The sequence below is a fragment of the Phalacrocorax aristotelis genome, chromosome 1, assembly GCF_949628215.1.
Source record: "Phalacrocorax aristotelis chromosome 1, bGulAri2.1, whole genome shotgun sequence".
Classification (NCBI taxonomy): domain Eukaryota; kingdom Metazoa; phylum Chordata; class Aves; order Suliformes; family Phalacrocoracidae; genus Phalacrocorax; species Phalacrocorax aristotelis.
This window is the reverse complement of record NC_134276.1, coordinates 87,418,354-87,439,960: the sequence shown is the minus strand read 5'-3', so window position 1 is coordinate 87,439,960 and position 21,607 is coordinate 87,418,354. Positions and strand designations below refer to the sequence as shown.

At 38.6% G+C, this 21,607-nt stretch overlaps 1 protein-coding gene across 6 annotated transcripts in view; it reads right to left on the bottom strand.

Annotated features, from left to right (window-relative positions):
- CNKSR2 (connector enhancer of kinase suppressor of Ras 2) overlaps positions 1-21,607 on the bottom strand; it is a 225,384-nt gene that overhangs the window by 159,701 nt on the left and 44,076 nt on the right. For all 6 annotated transcript variants that reach the window (XM_075096786.1, XM_075096804.1, XM_075096795.1 and 3 more), the window contains exons 3-4: positions 14,034-14,236; positions 1,842-1,929 (exon numbers count right to left, since the gene is read on the bottom strand). In XM_075096786.1, coding sequence (XP_074952887.1) covers positions 1,842-1,929; positions 14,034-14,236 — 291 coding nt within the window. The remainder of the gene's footprint in view (positions 1-1,841; positions 1,930-14,033; positions 14,237-21,607) is intronic.

Sequence of the window (21,607 nt, the reverse complement as noted above, 5' to 3'; positions counted from 1 at the left end):
CTATATCATAGTGAATTAGCAGTATTATGGATAGGGCTGGATTTGTAAGAAAATGAACTGATATTGAGCTAATTCCTGGGAAATACTGCAGCAGTTGATATTTTACTCACTTTCTCACTAACAGTGGACACATGAAATGGATCAGGTGGATCTTCCCCTCAGTTAAAAATCCTAGGCAGTGACGCACAGCTATTTCTGTAGAAAATGAGCCGTTTGGCCAAGGGGAAGGGATGCCCTCCATGCCTCCTCTTCCCAGACTATCGACCCCTTCTCACAGCTCACCAAGAGCACAGCAAGCCACAGGACAACAGATGAAAAACACGCATTGTGCAAAAGGACGCTAAGGAAATGAAGGCCTGGGCTCCTCTTCCACAGCCACCACCGCTGGCACCTCCACCCCAGTTTGAGGCAGGGTGATGGCAAGACACTCAGTGGGAAGCACAGGGCAGCTGAAGGACAGGACTAGTGGGGCACCCCTTGGCCCTCGGGCCTGGGAAGCAAACAGGCACCCTTGCTATGTGGCCTTTGGGAAGGGAACAGCCCATGCTCCATTTCCACATCAAAAACCCCACACATAATTGAGGGAAAATTATTATAAATAACAGTAATAACCTAAAAAATTGAGAAACTTTTGTTTCCCAAGCTTGAACACACAGGACTAGCAATACTGCTCTTCTCCAACTCAGGTGGGAGGCAAACCCAACTAATTGTCTGTGTTGCACACATTTATGAAAGGGTCAGAGAAAAACACATTTCTTTTATAAAAGGGAGAGTATCATCATACACAGTCATGCCAAGAAGCCACAGAAATTTAGCTTTGCTCAGTTTGGAGTGATGCTTCTTAAAACCAGAAAAAGTCTCCTCAGTGCTCCTACCTAGCCTACTCTCTCCCATTTTCTCCACTCCACCTTCCCGAGGGCAAGCACTCCCTCAAACTTCTGCCTGGCAACAGTGATCCCTTCCCTCTGCTGTTGCTGAGCCACCGGGCAGCCCCCTTTGGACCCTATTCCCTCCACATGATGGGCACTGCTGCACCACATGGTCAACTGATGGTATAAAATGGCGACAAGGCCCTTCACAGTCACCAGTAGCAGACTGGTCTCAGACATATATGCATCAGGGTGAATGATGATGCTCAACTGAACAGAACTAGTTTAACTTGCCAGGTGATTTCTACAGAAATTGGTATCAACATTAGTTTGAACTTGCAGTGAATGAGACTTTTACTGATTCAGCAGAACAACGGGCAAAGATAGGGATATACCTAAAGCACACACAGAGAAGCAACAGAAGAGTGGGGAAGGTTCTCTAGATTGCAGTCCCAAATTAAGCCTGACAAGCAAGTGCTTCTCAGTACCTACTTCTGGATTTCTTGAGGGTGGGATGTACAAAAGTGTATACAAAATATTCTAGCCTCACGGGGACATGTGTCATCTTAACAGGCATCTAGATAATATGAATTGTATGAAAGAGCAGATGACTGAAGGCCAACACATACAGACTTTTTGAACCAGATAGTTAATTAAAAATTAAAGACAAGATACAAGAAACTAAGTATGCAAAATATCAAGTAGCTTTCATAAATTTACAGTGATGATATTAGACTAGAGAACCCAAGATGAATCTCACTACTGAGATATGCAGAGGTATATACAAAGTGCAACCCAAACTAGTATTATAAAACAAGGAAGCAGAATTTCTATAAAGCATTTACTAACTACTAGTATTCCCTTATTTTTGTTAGACAATTACATAGACAGATTAATACAAAATTGTGCGAAGAAGGTAATGGCCATTTAGAATTTTGGAAAAAATAAATTGCTAAGCAGATGGTCTCATACCTGTTGTACTATTGTTGTTAGTTCCAGACAGAGCTGTATGACATTATTTCTTGTTACTGAGTAATCTGTGACAGCAGCAAAAGGTGATCTAAAAAAAAGGAAGAAGAAAAAAATGTTGAATAGCACTAGCATATATCCACTTGTTTCACTGGTGTACAATGCACTTAATAGACATTGTTTCTAGAGATATTAAAATCACACAGAATACCCAAAATGTACTACTAAAATTGTAAAACACAGGATACATTCATTATCCATGGAAAATGTTCACCTCTCCTTGTTTTTGCAGTATTTAAGTTCCTCTTTAAGAAATTCTACTTAAAAAAGCATTGTTTCTCACAGCCCTCCAGTTTACTTCTGGACTGGCTTTACGCCCTCAGAAAAAGCCCACCTTGCCTTCTGCATTTGCTTGGGAATACCTTCATAGAGGCAACCAGAGGCACTGCTTCCACCTGTGATACGAATGCTGTCCAGATGTGAATCAGATGAGAAAACCACTTGGCTGATTCATTGGGATTCCTGGGACCTGGTCTAATATCTGGTAAAAGTACTGGAGGGACTCAGAAGTAAAACCTTTATCCAAAGGGGAGAATAGCGTTTAGAGCCAGAGGTGCATCATTGCTCAGAAGCCGCTGCAAAGACTAAACTGGAGGCACAATCTAAAATCCCCCCCCACTGTGCTACAATCAGAAGTGCTTAATGAAATGAATAGTGCAATCCAGCATTTAGAGACATCACCTACATGTATCCTACACCTTAAAACTTCATGTTAGAACATTTAAAATGCTCACCTACCTAGAAGCTTGATTGCTTTCTAGAGGCACTGCTAAAATATATTTGGTTAGTGAGGCTGGCAGTCATCTGATTTTTATACTAGAAGTCTGTGTTAAATTATTAACTCAACTTGGCCTATCTTCCGTATTCAATAAGTAGCCAAACACTAGGCAGGGCTGGTATTTTCTCCAAAAGGAGTCAAGATTTTGACTTCATCAGTGTTGCAAATGAGGTTTTTATGGGCATTATTAGCATCGCAAAGATAGCATTTCCCAATATACCTGCTTCAAACATTAAAAACAAAAAAAGGTGGCAAAGAACCACAAGGATTGTAATGTCTGAATAAATTAACAACAGATCATGCCATGTGCCAAGATCTCTAAACAATACTTCTGGTGTGGTTGCCTTTAAATTAAGCTGGGTGACGAGTCCCCTCCCCAGCTGCCTTCTTCCATCACATCTTAGAGCATACATATTCCTATACACTTTTAAGAGTCTTACAGTGCTGGTTGGTATTATGCCTTCCTCATTTAACCCTAAAGACAAGTTTCCAGTACAAAAAACTCTGCTATAAGCACGTCCAAATGATAACTACAAATATAGTTCTACTGGTTCTTAATAGGTTTCTAAATTTCTTCTCCATATGCAGTACTACTGAAATTTTAGTGCAGGCAGATTTGGAACTGTCCCTTAATAAACCCATGTGAACTTCTCAATCTCTGCCTGCTTCTTCTAATGCCCTCTTTCTTCTCCGGGGCTCCCAATCCAGCCCTGTTTCATAAGACAGAATGAACTTTGAGGTGCATACTCAAGTTTAGCAGCTTTAACTTGATGTAATACCTCATACAGCAGTACATTCTTTTTAAAATAAAAGTACAGAAATTAGAACTTAGGCAGAGTTTAAGAAACATAAAAGCAGCAAGAGAATGAGGACTTAGTAGACAGCACGTGGGTAAGTTCCAAAAGGTGCCTTGCAAAAGCTATTTGACATAGACATATAATCCCACTTCAAAGCCCAAGTTTTATGCAGTATATGGCAACTGTACAGTAGGTACACATTACAGCAGGCCTGCCCACAGACACACGCACAGAGTATCACTGAAGTTCAGGAGACATGTGAGCATATTAAAGGATAAAAGGTAACTGAACTGCTTGGTTATGAACTATAATTTGGTTTTTAAAAGTACATTAGCCAAGATGTACAAAACCACTGATATTTTTCCTTTAAAAACTGTAACTGGTGAGGTTCTGAAATCCACCTGAAACCTTCATTTAAAAAGGTCATGTTCATTTATGAACTCACTTTTATTGAAGATGAATGGAATCAAGACAGCAAATGGTATTATTTTACTTTAAGTATGGATGTTAATACAATTTGATCCTCAAATTACACAACTGGAATCTATTTGACATTTCAAAGCCTCCAGCATTTCTCTAAACAAAATCGCATGGTAGGCTTTGACTTGTAATACCGCATCATCTTCCCTCATACTTTTACAATTTAGTTTGGTTTCATGGTTCATGAGGAAAATAATGACATTTTTACCGTCATTGCTCTTAGTGAAGATGATTAGAAATGCCCCAAATAAACTTTGTTGACATTAAAGAACACGCAAAGGGACCGAGACATTACTCATTTTCGTTACATTGAGGTTTACACAGCGAAGATTTACTGAAAACGGCATGTGAAGCAGGCAGCAAGGGTGCCAGCAGGAGGGAGACTACTCACTCAGTAACTAATATGCAATATTTTGAAAAGTGCTTCACAACTTGGAAGGATAAGAAGAAAGGTCCATGTTATATGGACTTGGCTCCTGCAGAAAACATAAGGAGTCCTTGAGCTGCCTCCTCTGTAGGTCTCTGTAGCTTATAAACCAACTCCCTCATATCAGTTTCTGTGATGCCTCTCTGGCGTATTGCTGCAAATTGGACCAGTAAAATTGAAATTCCCTTTCCTCCCCTTCCCCAGTTCAGAGCACTTCCCCAGGGGCAATCTGCATGCACAACTATACAGCCACTACTGCATAAGCAGCTGGGGAAATAGTAAGGACAAAAGCCTCTTTAAATATTTACTACCAAAGGAAATGTATTTTGGTATTACATCCCAAGGCTCAATTTCAACAGTGAAAGTCCAGCAAGACTTAGTATAACAACATGCCAGCAGTTTCAACCAAAATGTCAACAGAAACTTCACTGCAGGATCCCTGATTTGATTTCATAAATGACAGTATAAAACACCAATTTGACAAAAAAACCTCTTCATTAATAATATATCCACTGTTTGTACTTTCAATACAGGACAATAGCATTGAGTTAAAGCAGATGAAACAATATGTATAAATGCAAATAAAGCCTGCATACACTATGACTTTTCAACTGGCTGCTAAAACACTTTCCTACTCAAGGCATCAGCAACACACCAAGCAAAAGGAATTCCTTGTTTAATTTGATCACTGCTCTCCTTTTAAAAAAATATTTCCTCGACTTGGCTGAGCCATTTCTAACAACTTCCAATTTCTACTCTTTTCTTTCAAAGTCACATCTTTCCCAGTCCCTTGGACCTTTAAGTCTCAGGTACCCTTGAGAACAACTGCAGTTTCCAGCCCTGTGCTGTCCAATTCAGTCTTTTTAAGTTAAACAAGAACAAAAGAACTGCCTGGGACTGGGGCCATATGTTGCCCCACTTCCTGCTGTGACATGGACCTCAGCATCCCATTGTCTCACCTTTCTCTCAGCCATTTCCAAGACCTTTTTCCACATACGTTTCCCTATTCATGGAACTTTTTTTATTCACTTTCTCTTGTAATTCATTTGTTCTTCCTTCAAAACCTCCCTGTGATTCTCTTCCTTTGCAACACCCACATAAAACACCCTTGTAGCTCCACAGAGCACCTACCTGACCACCTGCCCTTTCCATTCATTTCCTCTTCCAGACCTCTGTCTGATTCTCTCTTCCATTCTTTGACTACCCCTCCTATGCCTCGTATTCTAAGGAAAGGAGATTCATGCAATCACATCAATACTTCTGCACACACATGCAGGATGTTTTTGCCCTTGTTCTCACCTTTTCTCCCACCTTCTCCTTTCCAACATTTGAAGCTATTAGCCATTTATAAACCACTTTCATGAATGCATGGTTGATAGGTTTCAAGGATAATTAAGTTCATACATGTTTTGTGATCGTACATGCAGCTGGAAAAGTGGGAGCCTCTGAATTTTTCCAGTGTGTGAACTGACACTGTGAGCCTTCACCTTATTCAACACCACAGATTCCAGCAAGATGAAGAGCTTCTAAATACCTCATTCGCAGGGGAAAAACACCCTTACAATTGGTGCATATTTGGGTTTTTTTAACATTAAAGTCAACCAACTTCAAGACCCTAACCTGCAGGAAATCAGGCTTTTCTAACACCAGGCATGACAGAGCTACTGGTTCTCTTCATGTTTTTTAAACCAGTGTTTGAGAGAAATAATAACACACCTCTGAAACATTAATATGTTAATACATGTGTAATGCAGGCTGTAACACACATGCATGTACGTATACAGTTTTAGAAACTGAGACCTAATTAAAATCTTCAGCAGTATCAGCATCTTTCAGAATGAAAAAAAATTATCTAACATTAATTCATTAAGACAGCCTGAAGGATCCGTAGGAAAACCAGCTACATCGATATAGCACAGCTAATTCCCTCACAGAATTAAGAAATAATGTGGTTCAACAGCTATTCATACTCACAGCTCTGCACATGAAGGAAAACCCTTCCCAAACAATTAAATAAAGATGTATATTGTGAAGGCGATGCATACGCTTGTTATTTCTACATCATCAACATTTTCGGTCTCATATGCTTTACCCTCCTCATCTGCCTTCTTCATATAATGTTTACTTAGGGGAAAATTATCCATAGAAATAACTATTTTACTTTAAAAGGTTGCAATTTGGACAAATACAGACTGCTGTTAGCAAAAGCATTGCCCCAAAATAAAAGTTAATCATATTTCACCACTAGTTGTAATACTGAGCTATTTCATAATGATAGACATTGTGAGGAGTTTAAAACCACTATCATACTTATTTTAGCATCCTAACAAGTGAAAACATCCTCATAGCAGTTTGATTAAACGTAATAGTCCAAAATCTTTTAAAGACAGAGGTAACAAAATCAGTAATATAACTCAGTCTCCAAAGGTCACACATTAAGCTCTAATAAAAATCTGAATGTACAATATTGTTGCATATATTTTTGTCCCAAGTCCATCTAGGATTCATAGTTTTAGGCTTTAATGAAACAAACATTTTATTTGTATTTCTAATGGAACTGCTTTATGTAGAAGCAGGGAGGAATGCAGTAAAATTCACACTGGATAAAGGAATTCTTTAAATGAGTGCTCTGTTAAACATTTACAGCTGTTCCAGTAGCACAATACGGGTAAGTACCATAGCGTTCTTAGACAGCACTTACTGACAGATTTGGCATACCATTCAAACAAGCATAAAGGGAAACGCATAAGGGAAACATTAGATTCACAGGTTTAAGACTGAAAACCAATTGACAGTAAGTGAATTATTTGTGTGGTGAGTAAAGAATTGCTAAACTCTTTGGTTTCTTTTTGTTTGGGTTTTCATTTGTTACCACCACCCCCACCACCCCACCATCTTGTGTGCAAACCAGATTTACCCTGTCAGGACAAGCAATAACCAAGCACATCTAACAGGACTGCATGAAGTCTCTTATAAAGGAGACTAAACAAATAACACTTTCTTTGTAAGTAAGAACTTACAGGCTTGCAAACATTCAAGCATAATTTTCCCAAAGAATATTCCTCTTTACTTAAAACTACAAAATAGTCACACCATAAACATCACCAAGGTTCATTCACTGAAAACAATGAGACAAAGAAATCCAGCTGAACACGTTTCACCTACAGTGGAAGAAAATGTATGCATTGTATATGTCACCATGGTGAAAAGAGGGAGATCCATTTTTGAGTGGGGAATGCATTCTGCTACCACAGTGCTTTCATACAAAACAGGTTTAAAGGCTGCGCTGAAGCTGAACACCTAGAATTGTTCATACATAAAAATGAGTGTTTACATCATTGCAGGCTGCACGTCTCTGTAGACAACAGAGCATCACCAAAACAATTTACACAGCCCACAGTGAGGCTGTCCAGACTTAACCATTGAATCATTCAAATGCCTTTAACTTTAAGCACAGATTTTAGCCTTACTTAATAGGTTTTATTTACACATATAACTACTTTGCAGTATATTAGCACGTTTAAGCCCATGCCAAAATGACTTGCCCACCTGGGCTTAAAAGTCAAAGAATTACACCCCACCACTCTGTGAATGGCCCTAAAAGCAGACCTAGACTTGCCAGGAAGGCCTTTTACTCTAAAATTTTACATTTTGTTACTGCTGTCAGCAATTTGACCCATATCTTTTATATAACCAACAATTTCGGGGGAGGGGGTAGATGTTTGTTCATCTCCTTGTTCCATTTTGTTAATGTATCATATATCCAGACAGCAGTGGTAAATTAATCAGACTGGCACACATTTGTCAGCCTGCTAGCTTTTCTCTGGCCACAGCACTGAAAGTCTGGAATAGAAAATCTATCTCTACAAGATCTCTTTGTTCCTACTACTTAGACTTCAGCATAATCTCCAGCAGCAGTTTAAGATTTTTATTTCCAAAAGGGGGATAATGCTAGGGTGAGAACAAGGGATACAGGAGAGCTGCTGTGAAAGACATATTGAATCACTGCCCACACAGATGGCTGAGTCAAACAGTACACTAAAAAAAATCCAGTGTTCCCTCACAAAGCCTAATTCACAGCCATTAAAATTTGTGACACAACAGCAGACACAAAATGTTGTAGTAGTTATCTCATGGGAAGTTGATTATAGTTTCTTAAATTCTTAATTGAAAAATAAACTACCATATTATCTTAGTTGCACCTTTAATGAAGACTCAATTAAAGCCCTAAGAACAACCATCCCTTCCTCACTCCTAGTCTCTAAGTCTGCATTTATAGTTTATACAGATATTGTTACTATCTTCTAAGATCCAAAACATTCTTCTGATGCTGCACAAGATATATGGTACGTGGGGTCCTTGCTTCAGATAACATGACCCTGCAGAGTAGGCAGGAGCAGAAAGCCCAGAAGCACAACTAAGAATTTTTTCTTGAGTAGCGCAGTCAGCAGGAAATACAGATTTCCAGGGTGTTTGGTTGGCGAAGAAGCCAGAAGTGCGGTGGAGGTGAATGAAGACAACATATCAAACCAAGAGCAATGTGGAAGATGGCACCAGCAGAAGCAGGGATGCAAACAAGCTGTGTGCTGGCAGAGCAAGGAGACAAGATGGGAAGAGACAGAGCTCATGCAGCTGCCACCAAATGTCACCCCAGGTCAGGTTCCCTCAGGATCCTTCCTCTACCTGTTAAATCTAGATGTCCCGTGAAAGAAAAATGTTTTGGACTTGAAGGGGAGAAATGTGGTGCTTAAAGGATGTGTAAAAGATGCTTTTGCTCTTAAGGCTGCCTTCACTTTGCAGCAGCCTCTGACTCATCAGGTGACAAACTCAACACTCAACATTGTGCCAACTTCCGATGAAAATACAACCTTCTGCCTGTCTGTCAGGTGGTTTGGTAAGTTCTGGAAGAAAAAACGTTGGATGAACCTGAGCACCCTTCACTCAGGAGTCATCACAATTTCAGCAGTACAACCAATAGGTAGTAGCAAATTAGTAAAAAAGGAATGAGATATGAGTAGAGTATAATTGCTGGCTGTGTCCTAACCAAAGAGAAAGTTAGTTATAAGCTCAGAAGAATTTTCTGGGATCCCTGTGATATCACTGCTTTTCAGTTCCTGTTTGCCTCTGGACAAAAATTAGGAAGTTTTCACTGGTGCCACTGAAGATGCAAGTAACACGGTAAAATCCTAACATTGTTCTGTTAAAGACGAAAAAGGTAGTTTCGTTCTCAAAATCCTCCATGAGTTCAAGGTGATTTTAGAGCAAGAAAGTCATGAACAAATGATGTATATTCAGAAATCTCAGAGAGGCAGCAAACACAGACACATCAACACACAAAGCAATAATTTTACAAAGTGGTTTTCAGGTGGACTGTAAATACGTGCTGTAAGAACAAAACCTTATCTGGATTAAAGGAAATAATTATGTCTAATTTCAATTTCAACTAAATGTGCAGATACTACTGGACATACTACTGTACAGAAATTTAAAAAATACTTTTATGAGGTTAGAGATACCTTAGTGCCACAAAATTGCAATGTATTCCTGTTGTGGATCCTACTTTAATCACAGATTTTAAAAAATTCTCTGTTATACCTTATGTTTACCTTGAGGGACATAACACTTTTTACCTCAATTTTTATTTTTAGATCAGCTGCACCCATTTTTCAATTGTGTTTTTTCTTCATTCATTCTAAACATTTTCTTTAACTAATCAGTTTGTCTTTCAACTACGTTTTTTTTTGATTGTCAGCATTCCAGTTTTCCTAGATCTTTGACTACTTATTTTGTATTTTTGAACACTGTACTAAAAAAAAAAACCCAAAAATAGATGGAGATCTGTACTCATTACATTTGCCACTTGGCTTCCAGACTGTAGCATACTTTGTGGTCAGGAATATAAAGCAGAGAGTTTTCCTTGCTTGACCAGAGTGCCACTTCATAGTATTTATCTCCCTCCTGCTTTGATACCAAAAAATAAATTTGCATAAAATGAGTTGCCCAAAGGTTGTGTGTGTTTTCACTGTAATTCAAAAGAAACCTTGAGAAATACATTTATCAGAACTGCTATACCTAATCTCAGCAAAGGAAACACATTGCGCAGAAAGCACTGAGGTTTCCTCAGTAGGACAGAGTGTGTCAGCCCTATAATAGGCATGAGAATCTCTAGGAACCTGACACATCAGAAACGAAGGACGATTCAGAAAGAAGGTATATATTACTGCTCCAAAGAATACAACTTTCATGAATTACAGGAGTAAAGACTGAAAAGAACACCAATGATCTAACTGGAAGTCTAAAACACCTGAATGACTGTATATATGATTCTCTAATTCTTGAGAAGTATTACTGGAGACATTTTGATGCCAAGTTGCTTTGAATACCAGATAAATAGTTTGTGTAGCTGTAGCCTAAAGTGTGGTTTTCTATCAGCCTAAGAGCAAAGTTAATCGTCAAGTGGAAATGCACCATACTTCCACAAAAGACTCTTAATAGTTATTCAGGGAAGCACCAATCTAACCAGCAAATTGGCTTGGAAAAATTTGAAGATTAGGGAAAGAGTATAAAATAAAACATTATTAAGCTAAAACATTTTTTTAAGTCCTCTGGAAGAGAAGATAGATTTTGTGGGCTGAAAAGGTAACAGAAAGTTAAAATTATTCTGAAAAGTTTAAGGCCATAACCTATTAGTGTGATGACAGTTTCTTTACAGGACATTATCAGAGCGCTATTTCACACTCCTCAAAATCATCAGCCAGCCTCTTTTGAAAACAGCTAGAATTCTCTACTAAGTTTTCCAGTTCCTAAATGAAACTAAACCAGTAGACTTTTAAAGCCTGGCAATAAAAGTTACCCTAGTTTTCAGTAAAGCTCAATCCCTGACATATGTCTGGAAGTAGGACTACTCCAGGCAGAGACCTGGAACAAAGAGCGTTCTTGGATTGGTCCTGCACAGTGGCACCACAAAAGCCACAGTGAAAGTAACTCAGCAAATCGCAAAATTGTGCCTGGCCTAACAAGGTCCTTATAGATAGTAAGTGTCCTGCAGAAACATCATAAAGAGACAGTTCACTACAGCAGCAAGTGAAGCACAAGTCATATGGAGTCATCACCATTCCCTACACATAAAAACCATTTCACTGCATTTCTATGCAAGTTGGAGCTGCTGCTAGCTGCTTTTTCCAGACATGACCCGAAAAACACTGCATAGGGGCAGCCTAGTATCACTGTTACAATGGAATGGATAACCCTAATAGCTACTTTAGTCCTCCTAAAGGTTTGCTCCCCCCTCTCTCACACCCCAGAAATGGAACTGGTGTTAGAAACCAACCAAAAATTTAAAATTTGGGGCCCAGATTTAATAGAACAGCTGTGCAGAATAAAATTATTTCCATGTTCCTGACTTTAAATACGTTATTTTAAAAATCTTTCTATCTCCCCCTAGTGGCCCCAATAGCTTCTTAGAAGGAATATAATAAGCAGAACCCTATTGACCTCCAGATATTCCCACTTCCTGAGAAAAATGCAGTCATTGTCCTGCCTTCATCCTAATTTGGGGCTTCAGAAAAAAGGAGGAACAAACCTAACTGAAATACCCACAGCCTCATAAATCAGAAAGTCTTAATATGTTACAGAAAGCATTTGCCAGAACCAGGTGTTTAAGCTACACAGATCTTCAAAAGGACTTTCCCAGAAATCTGGATGAAATATCACTTCTAGAAAGCATTATTTGGATAGTAAAGACATCATTGATAAAAGTGGGCTACCACCATGGCTGCCCTCATTTTCAACTTCTTGAAAGTCCTGGGTCTGATCAGCTATCATTTCAGATAAATGCAAAAGTAATTTTGCATTTTACTGGGAGTAGAACTGATATGCATAGTTTTAGAAATTATTTTAGAGATCTTCCCCTACCAACAACAAAACCTGCCAACAGAATTATCTCTGACAAACACAATATAGCTGCCTTTATAACCATAATTTTACTAAGAGGTAATTCTCAACATACTTCTGAGCTACAAACAAATTTTACAGACTGGATTTGTCTTTTAATACTAAAAGTGCACAATCTGAGCACAGTGCACAGTACTACAGTGACACGTTAGCGCTCAGATGCAGATGTGTCCTAGCATCAACAACTACTTTCTTCTTTAGTAGTTCAACTACTAAATTCATATTAAGATGCTAAAATTACATTGTTTTTCAATGTGTTAAACGTGTATATATATGCGAAAGTTTAATTTTTAATGCCAGACTATTTTATGCAAAAAACAATAAATCTCAACTTTGTAACGAACAGTACCCATTAGCTACAAATCCAATAAAAAAACAATTAAGGTTCTTTCTAAATAGAAAGAAATGGCAAACACTGATCTGCCTATGCAAAAAGAACATGGTTTTTTACTGTTCCTTCTGTTTAAAAACCCAGAATGATAGGCTGTTCTCTGCCAAAAATTATTTGCAGGGAGAAAAAGTGAAGCCTATAGGTCTTCCAAGTAACAACAAGCTAGAGGTACAGCTAAAAATATATTCCAAATTTTTCATGTCTCAATACTAAACTCTTTCCATGAGATTGTACTGTTTCTCTGTGCATCCAATGTAAACATCTAAAAAGAAATTTAGGAGCACAACTTTAGTTACTCTGGTTCTGAAACTTCAGGAAAGGCTAGAAAGGGAGGAGAAAAGAAGATGCAGTGGTATCTGCAGTCTATTGAACAAAAGAAAGAGTTGGCAATTCAGCTTAAGAAATGGAAAAGACTCATGCCTCACCTAAACCTTTCATATGGAAACCATTTATGGGCCAGAAGCCAGTTTTCCTCAGGAAAATGAAACACAACAAAGCCCACAGCAGTAAATCCAAGCGATTCTGTCAGATTTTAAGAATTACACAGAGATAATACTCTGAACGAAACTTCTGCTGATGGATACAAAGCAAGATACACCTTTAAGTCAAGATACGCATTTTATTTTCACAGATAAAAATGTCCTGTGATGCATTTTATAAAGACATACAGATATGCTAATTTTAACCACTTCAGGAGTTTCAATGATCATCTTAAATACCTGCATATTACTCTTGTTATCATTAGAAAAATATTGCTACAGATATGCTAAACGAGACCGCTTTAGTTCTGGTCCCACATCCTTCCTAGGTAATAGAGGTGAAAGTATCAGACAGTTCGAATTGCATCTACAGTTTCAAGATGTATTTCACTGCCATTTAAAAAACCTGAAATGCTATATGCATGTTTACACATACACACACACTGGAAGTATATATTGATACCTATATAATGAAAAGTATGATAACAGTTTTGTGGATTTCATACTATCAGAGCAATGAATCTGAGCTATGCAGGTCAAAGTGGTATTCTATATTAATAACAAAATACATATATAACTTACTGATGTCATCCTGTTGCTATATTTTATTACCAGATATGTGTAGGGTTGCAGTGCATTTAGAAAGATTGTACTGCAATGCCATCTGAATTGCATGCTGACTTAACAAGAAAAAATTGCTACAAACATCCTCTCAGAATTTGTAAATTAATTCTGCTTCTATTTCAATGTCTACATTACGCTTTGTAAAGAGGTTGGGGTTTGTGCATGTGCATGATCTGGTTACCTGTGACACATTTGGGAGATTTTACCTGTCCAACCAAGCCAGCAGACTTTTAGCTGCTCCAATCAGATCCACTACTGATGTCAGAAAATCATTTGGTAACTTGCGGCTGGTCCTTCCATCATAGTGACCACTCCTCCTCCTCCCAGTGATGAAGTTCTGCAGATTTTTGGCAGAGGCATTCAGTTTGTGAGAAAGGGTTTTTAGATTTTCTGTTTCCAAACCATAGTTCTGCATTGAAAAAAAAGACAAAGAGAAGAAAGTTAGCTTTGCAGCTGAACATGAAGTACCGAAAACAGCAAGACTGCTCTTCTGCTTCAAAACTTAACTATTCCTAATAATTAAAGTAGAAATACACCCACTCATTAGTTTTTAAATGTATGGCATGTTCTGCTTCTAAAGGGCATAAAAATAGAACAAAAGAAGAGCAAAATTATGAGTGATCTCTTAGCTGGTTTTAAGTGAACTGAGAAGAACACCTCAAAATGAAGAAAAAAAACTAGTCTGGAAGATTGATTTTCAAGGCAGTGCATCACTCTCAGTAATCTGATGGTTCTCTCAGTAGATATGATGGTTATGGTCCAGACTCCTGTGCCCGTACTCACACCAATTCCTAAGATCATATTAAGCAAGAGGGCTTGCAACTAGCAGAAGTATGCAGTATGGACAGTGTGACACCAAATTGCTTTTGCTGATTTCAGTGAAGGAAGCACGTGCATTTCCTTCTTTTTATTCTTCTAAGTAGTAAAGGACCCCCAGAATCACAGACACATTGGCAGTCTGCACAATGTCTGTGTTGCCCTTTTAAAGTCAAGCTGTAAACTTTGCTTCCATTTAAGAGTCAATCTCTTAGATTTAAATTATGTTCCTTAGCTGTGCAGCAGAGACAGAAATAATTATGTAGAAATATTAATAAATAGCACTTGAAATTCCTTCAAATACACAAATGTTGCTGAAACAACACTAGAGAATGCCCTAATTTAGTGTTCAATTACAATATAATATAGTACCATCAGTGATTTGTTATTTCTAGAATAGATTTGGTTTTTTCACAAATGCAAAGAATAATAGTTATTTCAAAAGAGACCTTCTTTTGCCTTTGTAAAGGAATAAGCAGTCGCATAGGCTTGAGTTTGTTATTCCTGTAAGACAAAGATGAGACTTCTGAAGGTTCTCCTCACCTTAACCACATCACATGGTTATAACAGAGGATGCTCACAACTTGTACAGTTGACGATAGAAAGAGCCACTTACTATTGAAGGTGGACCATTTCCTACCAGAAATGATGATGAAGTAGAATGCAGAAAGCTCCTCAGCTGCATGCAGAAAAATGCACTTCCTAACCACCCCCTATCCTCACCAGCTCACACACCAGGCCCCCCAGTTTGGTCCTCACGCTAATCTGTCCATAAGGAGAAGAGACAGAAGTAGGGATGTATTTGCCAATGTTAATTTAAGACTGATGAAGCTTATTTACCTTAGTCTTTTTTCTATAAGAAATGGGGCGGGGGGAGGTGAAGATCATTACTTACAGCAGTTGTCATGCTCCTAATCCAAACCATATACTAAATGAACTTAATCTCCTCTTTAATTATACAGGGACTTTAATTATACATGAAGATTACACTAAAGCCAGCTCCAGTGGGTCCCCAGTCCCCAGCCCTCCCACAATGGCCACTCACAAGCAAATGGGAGATGATTGTTGCATGGAAAGACTTTAGCACACAGCTTGTCTTCCATCTCCCAGCCAGACCCTTTTTGTGCTTGCAAAGCAAACACACTTCGTGAGGGAGCCACTAGAACAACAGCCATCTTTCCGCAGCAGAAGATGCACTTTGGGACTCGGCTTAAGGGGCAAGTGGCCACACGCTGAGGTTGCAGTTTAAAAATCTCTACTGTAATTTCAGAGAGCATCCTTATTCTGGGCAAGGAAGGCTTTGCGGGCATGTTTCTCAACTGCACAGTTTCTGTGTAGGCACCGTCGTCTGCCACCACATTCAGTTCCCAAATAGACAAATTGTGTGTTTGGGCAGTGACTTTTCCACCGTATAAGTATTCAATAGCAATTATACAACAGATAGAGTTAGGATATAAATAAAAAATTACAAGATGAAAACAAAAAATTAGGATGGAAAAGTAAAACATACTTTATTATGCAGCTAAATGGCTCATAACTAATAACTTATTAAATCAGTCCAAATTAAAGAGATAAACATCAGATAAAAATAAATTTGTTTTTGCTGCCGTTTTCTGCGGTTGTTGTGGCTGAAAGAGCACGATGGAGATCAAGGACTCAGTAGGAACAAGTTGGGGAAAAAAAAAACCCAGGCTCATTCTTATTTCATCCTGCTTCTCGAGCATCTAGCTCATTTTGTCAAAATTAACGGGGTAAGAAACAAATGAAAGATATTCTGGATGATAGGTACATCACACAAAATGTCTCAGAGATCAGTCAAACCGAAACCCCACCACAAGCAAGCCCCACAACACTCGCGCAGCACAGCACTCGCCTCCCCAAACATGGGGGTAGCGACCAGAAACCGCAGGCTGGCCACAGGGCTCCTCTGGGGTTTCCTTATTTTGGACACACTGAAATGTTGAACTTCTTAATTCAGGGGGCTGTTACTAAGAAGCTGAGTGTAATTATCCAAATACCGTGCTTGCCTTCAAACCCCACGAGGTAAATGTGAGTTTCCTCAGCGGTCACCACACCGCCACTCCCAGCCCCCCTCAGCCTTGTGGTTCACCAGCACTTCAACATGCCACTTGCGCTTTGCGCCTGACCCAGGGAAGAGCCCTGACTCCCTGCCCCGCATGGCTGCTGCCCATCCACCCCAGGCTGAGCCAACACCTGCGATACTGAACACCACAGACTAAGCAAAAAGTTAATAAAAAGTTTACGACAGGAAAATAGGGTGCATGTGTTTCTTTAGAGAATCAGCTCCTATAAAAGCTTGGTGGCCTCTTGTTAATATTTCAAGTGATGGACACCTACAGACGTACTCTTTTTCAGATGTCTTTTCTCACTGTCAGATATGTGGAAAGGAAGAGACAACGTTAACAGATACAAAGTCTATTTCCATACATATTCATCAACTGTGTGTGTTTTCTTGAACATAAAAAAACCCAAGGGACAAATTTAATGCCTAAGCTACACATAAAATCCAGTCTTATGAGGAATGGCACTGATTTCGGTAAAGCCTCCACCTGTAATATGAGAGACATATAGCCAGAAATGGAAAACGAAGAGATAAATTTCAGGCAGAATAGATTCTTGCGCAGCTGTGTTTATTGAAGCCTTCAAGTAGAAGGATCCTAAAACAGCAGCCAAGCTAACAAAACCCCCACTTTGTTTATCGCTAATATTTCTGGCCCACATTACAAAATGAACAGAGAGTTGCATGTTCTAATATTGGAAAAAAGCTTGCTCAAATAATAACTGCCAACTTTAATCATACTTTATATGTGACAATATACTATTAACAACACAGTTTTCTTAGAAATACACTGCATTTATTTTCAAGCAACGTAAGAAGATAATTGCAGGCAAAGGAGACAATTCTTTGTTTTCCCCTTCTCTGCATTTAGCCAGCACTAACACAAGTTATGCTTTCATTAGCCAAAATAAATTTACATTTGCTGAAAGAACCACCAAGAAATCTCTGCATGCTTGTAGAGATTACAAGAAGCTAAGCAAGTCTAAGCATCCGCTTTCTCAACAAGAGGCCACAGAGCAAGCGACTCTTCAGAGACACCCCGCCTCAACAGGAACGTCTCTAATGGAGTCTCTTCTGGCAATCACAAAACAAGAACTTGATGAAGCTAAGCTACACAGAGTAATAGCTTGTCAGCAGGTGTTCGAACTAAAGGTGGTGGGAGCTATTAATAGACATTGTACCTGCTAATTACTTTTCTGTGGCTTCACATGACAGTGTGAGTGATGAATTGTAGGCCTTTTCTTCACATGCTGACAAGCAGCCGCTCTAATCACCACTGATGAGGTTTGCTTTTTTTTTTTTTTTCTTTTTGTTGAGGGGAGCCTAGTCCCTCTGCCAGCCCATCCTTGCACCAGCACCACAGGGCAGGAAGAGAGTTTGGTAACAAAAATTTGCATGTAAAGCAAACTTTTTTTGCATGAGTTTGATTAATGTTCATTAGCTGTCAATTCTGCCCTCCCACCCCCAATTAAAAAAAAAAAAAATCAGAGCTCATTTCAACTCTTTCCTGTGTTAAATTCGCTTAACACTTGCTGGCAGGGAAGCACACTTCACACTGCTAGCTCAGGTTAAAAAATAAAGCGTTCCTAACTCATGTAGTGCTAACTATCTCTGCTGGCTCAGGCAGGGTGTCTAGAAGCTGCTGAGACCTTTGGTTTACAGCATTTTTATGCTGCTCATTGCAAGGGCAAAGACATCTCAGCTTACTAAAAAATCCAAGCTCAGGTACCAAAAGCCATCCAAACCTAAACACACCACTATATGCAACACAGATGTAGCCACAGTCCTAGTAAAAAATCCAGAAATCCCTTAGAACAGATGTCTCGATCACAACTTTTATGCAACCACAAATGCCTCTACATCTCCAAGCACAAAGGCCACATTAAATTCAAGGACATCGTTTGACTCCTACAAATAATCCAAGACAGAGAAATGAGCATATGGCCCCTCTGCCTACCTCCCTAAATAATTGTTTCTCCTTTTTCAGCCCAGAAAGCTGCTGCAAGCTGTGCAGAGAGAAAGGCATGTGGCAACCAGTGCTAACTCTTACTGAAGAGACACAAGATGGGAACTGAAGATACTACTGTAACACTGGTGCTTGGAGCAAAAGGCAAATAAAAAGAGTTTCTCTAAGCAGGCAGAGCAGATAGCAATGCTTACATCGATTGATTTCTGCTGCCCCTCTGGAGAAGGCAAGCAGACTGTATAAACTACAGAAGGAAAAAGTTTGTTTTTCTTTGGCAAATATTTGTCACCACACACAAACGTTATTTTTTAAAGAAGGAAAAAATGGCAACCTTTTGAAAAGACTAATATTATAGTCTAGATAGCTGTAATGTGCAATAAGTTACATGCAGATTATAATAAATTATGTGTAAAGAAATGTAACTTCTTAGTTACACTTGATGTCTCTCAGTATACAGATAGCAATCACAAGGATGAAATTGTAAGTTTCCTCTCTAACACAACTTTTTAAAAAGTCTTTTTCCACTTATTCACAGACTGAATGCGGGAATTTTAGGTAAGGGTAGCACACATGACAGCTAAGAAATGGACTTAAGATAAACTCAGGCAAGCTTAATTCTGCTCCTCACTATTTTTCAGTGCTTTCATCTTCCATCTTGAGCATCATTTCTGTAGGTAATATTTATTGCTTTTAAACAAGCAACCTGGAAACAGTAAAGTTCATAGAGTCCTCAGTTCTCCAGAAGCCTGGGGAAATTTTTAAATCAATAATCAAAATAACATCACATGGATACCATGGCACCTGGCAGCCATTTGAAAACCAGGCCTCAAAATCTGGGGTGGCCAAAAATTTGCCAAGAAAAATTCCAACCTTTGCCTCTGAAGTTGTTTTTAAAAATGAACAAAATGCATCTGAATCTCATTCTCCAAAACACTTGGCTGAACACATCCCACAAAGTATGAGGCAGATAGCTTACCAGCCCAAAGTTGCAAGCGACTGAGAACACAGCTTGTCATATGGAAGGTGCCTTATGTAACTTTATACCTCATCAGATCTGCCTACAACATATATTTCTAACGACCCTTCCTCCAGCATCACAAAATGCCAACACTAAGGTTATCTCTCCTTCAAATAGCACTGACATATGGGGTAATTTAGAAGTGCACAACACATGAACCTTACACATGTGTTTCATAAACACAGAATAAGTAGATAAGGAAGAAAAAACAGATAGCTCAAATGACAGCATTTACTGCAATTCTTAAACGTATACTGATTAAAAGGCAAATGGTTTCAGAGAGTATAAATATTTGTCCTATATGTTAGCAGTCAGAAAAAAACTCAGGTGCATGATACTAATAGACCTGCAGAACCCAGGAAAGATTCATAATCATCATCCCCTTTCCTGAAAAATGCCCTTCTTTTTCCACAGCACAGTCAAGCAACAGATCAAAAAGCCAAGCCCTGGTTATGCTTTGTAGCACTAATAGAGCAATTATATAACTTCTTCTTACTCTTTTTCAATAAGCAGTTTCTGCAAGACCAAGTGCTCATTATTTTTTTTGTTTTTCAACTTTCTCATGTAATTTTGTCCCTAGCCAGCCAAGTGCTCTTATTTCTCCAGAACTCAAACTACCAGCTACATATTCAGTTACATGCATTTCACAAAGTCTTAAACGGCTAATCAGCAGTTTAAAAAAAAAAAAAGAAACCAGAAAGAAAGTAGGTTGTTATGAACACACTACCTTTTTAAACATTTTACACTATAACAGCCCTTTTTATCCAGTCTGCTTTTAACTAGGAGGTTGTATTTTTAAAGATCCCTTCTGACCCAAACCACGCTATGACTCTAAGAACCAGGGCATATATTTCGCACTTGCCCAAAACTCCAAATAGCCCAAAGAAAAAAGCAACTAAAAAAAAGTATCTAGGATCCAGAACTGATTCTTGAGGAAGGCAGCAGAAAGGACACTCACCCTTTGCATATAGACATAATTATTGCCTTTGGCATACCCCAGGGTTTACTGCAGTTCTGTATAAAAGATCTACTAACAAAACCAAAACATTTTCAACATGATCTATATAAGCTACCAGAAATCCTTTAACTCCTTAGCTTTATTGATCTGGTGATGGACTTCAGGCTTTTCTTCTTTGCAGTTAAGTTAGCTCAGGCTGAAGACAGGGAGGCAGATGGTGTATAGGCAGACCTTTAACTTCCAAAGGGCGATAGTAAAAAGGTTAAGTAACTTTTCTGCTATGAGCATGCAGAATATTAACAATAAATCCCAACTTCAGTACATACAAACCTCCTTTCCAAAATGAAGTCTTCCTCATTTAGCACTACAGTGATTAAGTCTAATATTGAATATAACTGACAAAAGTAGTTTTTAAGACCTGACTAGTGATAAGGGCAAAGGAAAGGATTTTTGTGTGAGAAACGTCAAGAAGATGAAATTAAGAAAAAAGGCATAATTCTTAAGAGGAATCAAATCATCCATGGGTAAAGCAGGTCTATTTTTTACATTCATTTGCATATAAATGTTTTGTGTTAGTGGTAAATTATAAGTAATTTCATGCTGTTAGTGCACACCAATGTTTTCTCTGCCAAATAATAATGCTGCTTCATCTGCTGCAATCTTCTAGCTTTACAGATTCAAATAGACAGTGTTTATTAAAATTCTCGTGCAGCCATAGCAGATTTAAGTAACTAGTACGAAACCAGTACTGAAAACAGTACGCTGTACAAAGCAAAAACTGTTGTGTTTTGGGTTTTAAACTGTATTCTCATGAATACAGATTCCCTGAAGAAGTATTTTTCAAATTCACGGGGACTTTACTAAGTTCTTTGGTTAAGGAAAACTTTAAAGCATCCAAAAGTTATTTGCAAAGATTTCTAAATATTCTTATCTTCCCAGAAC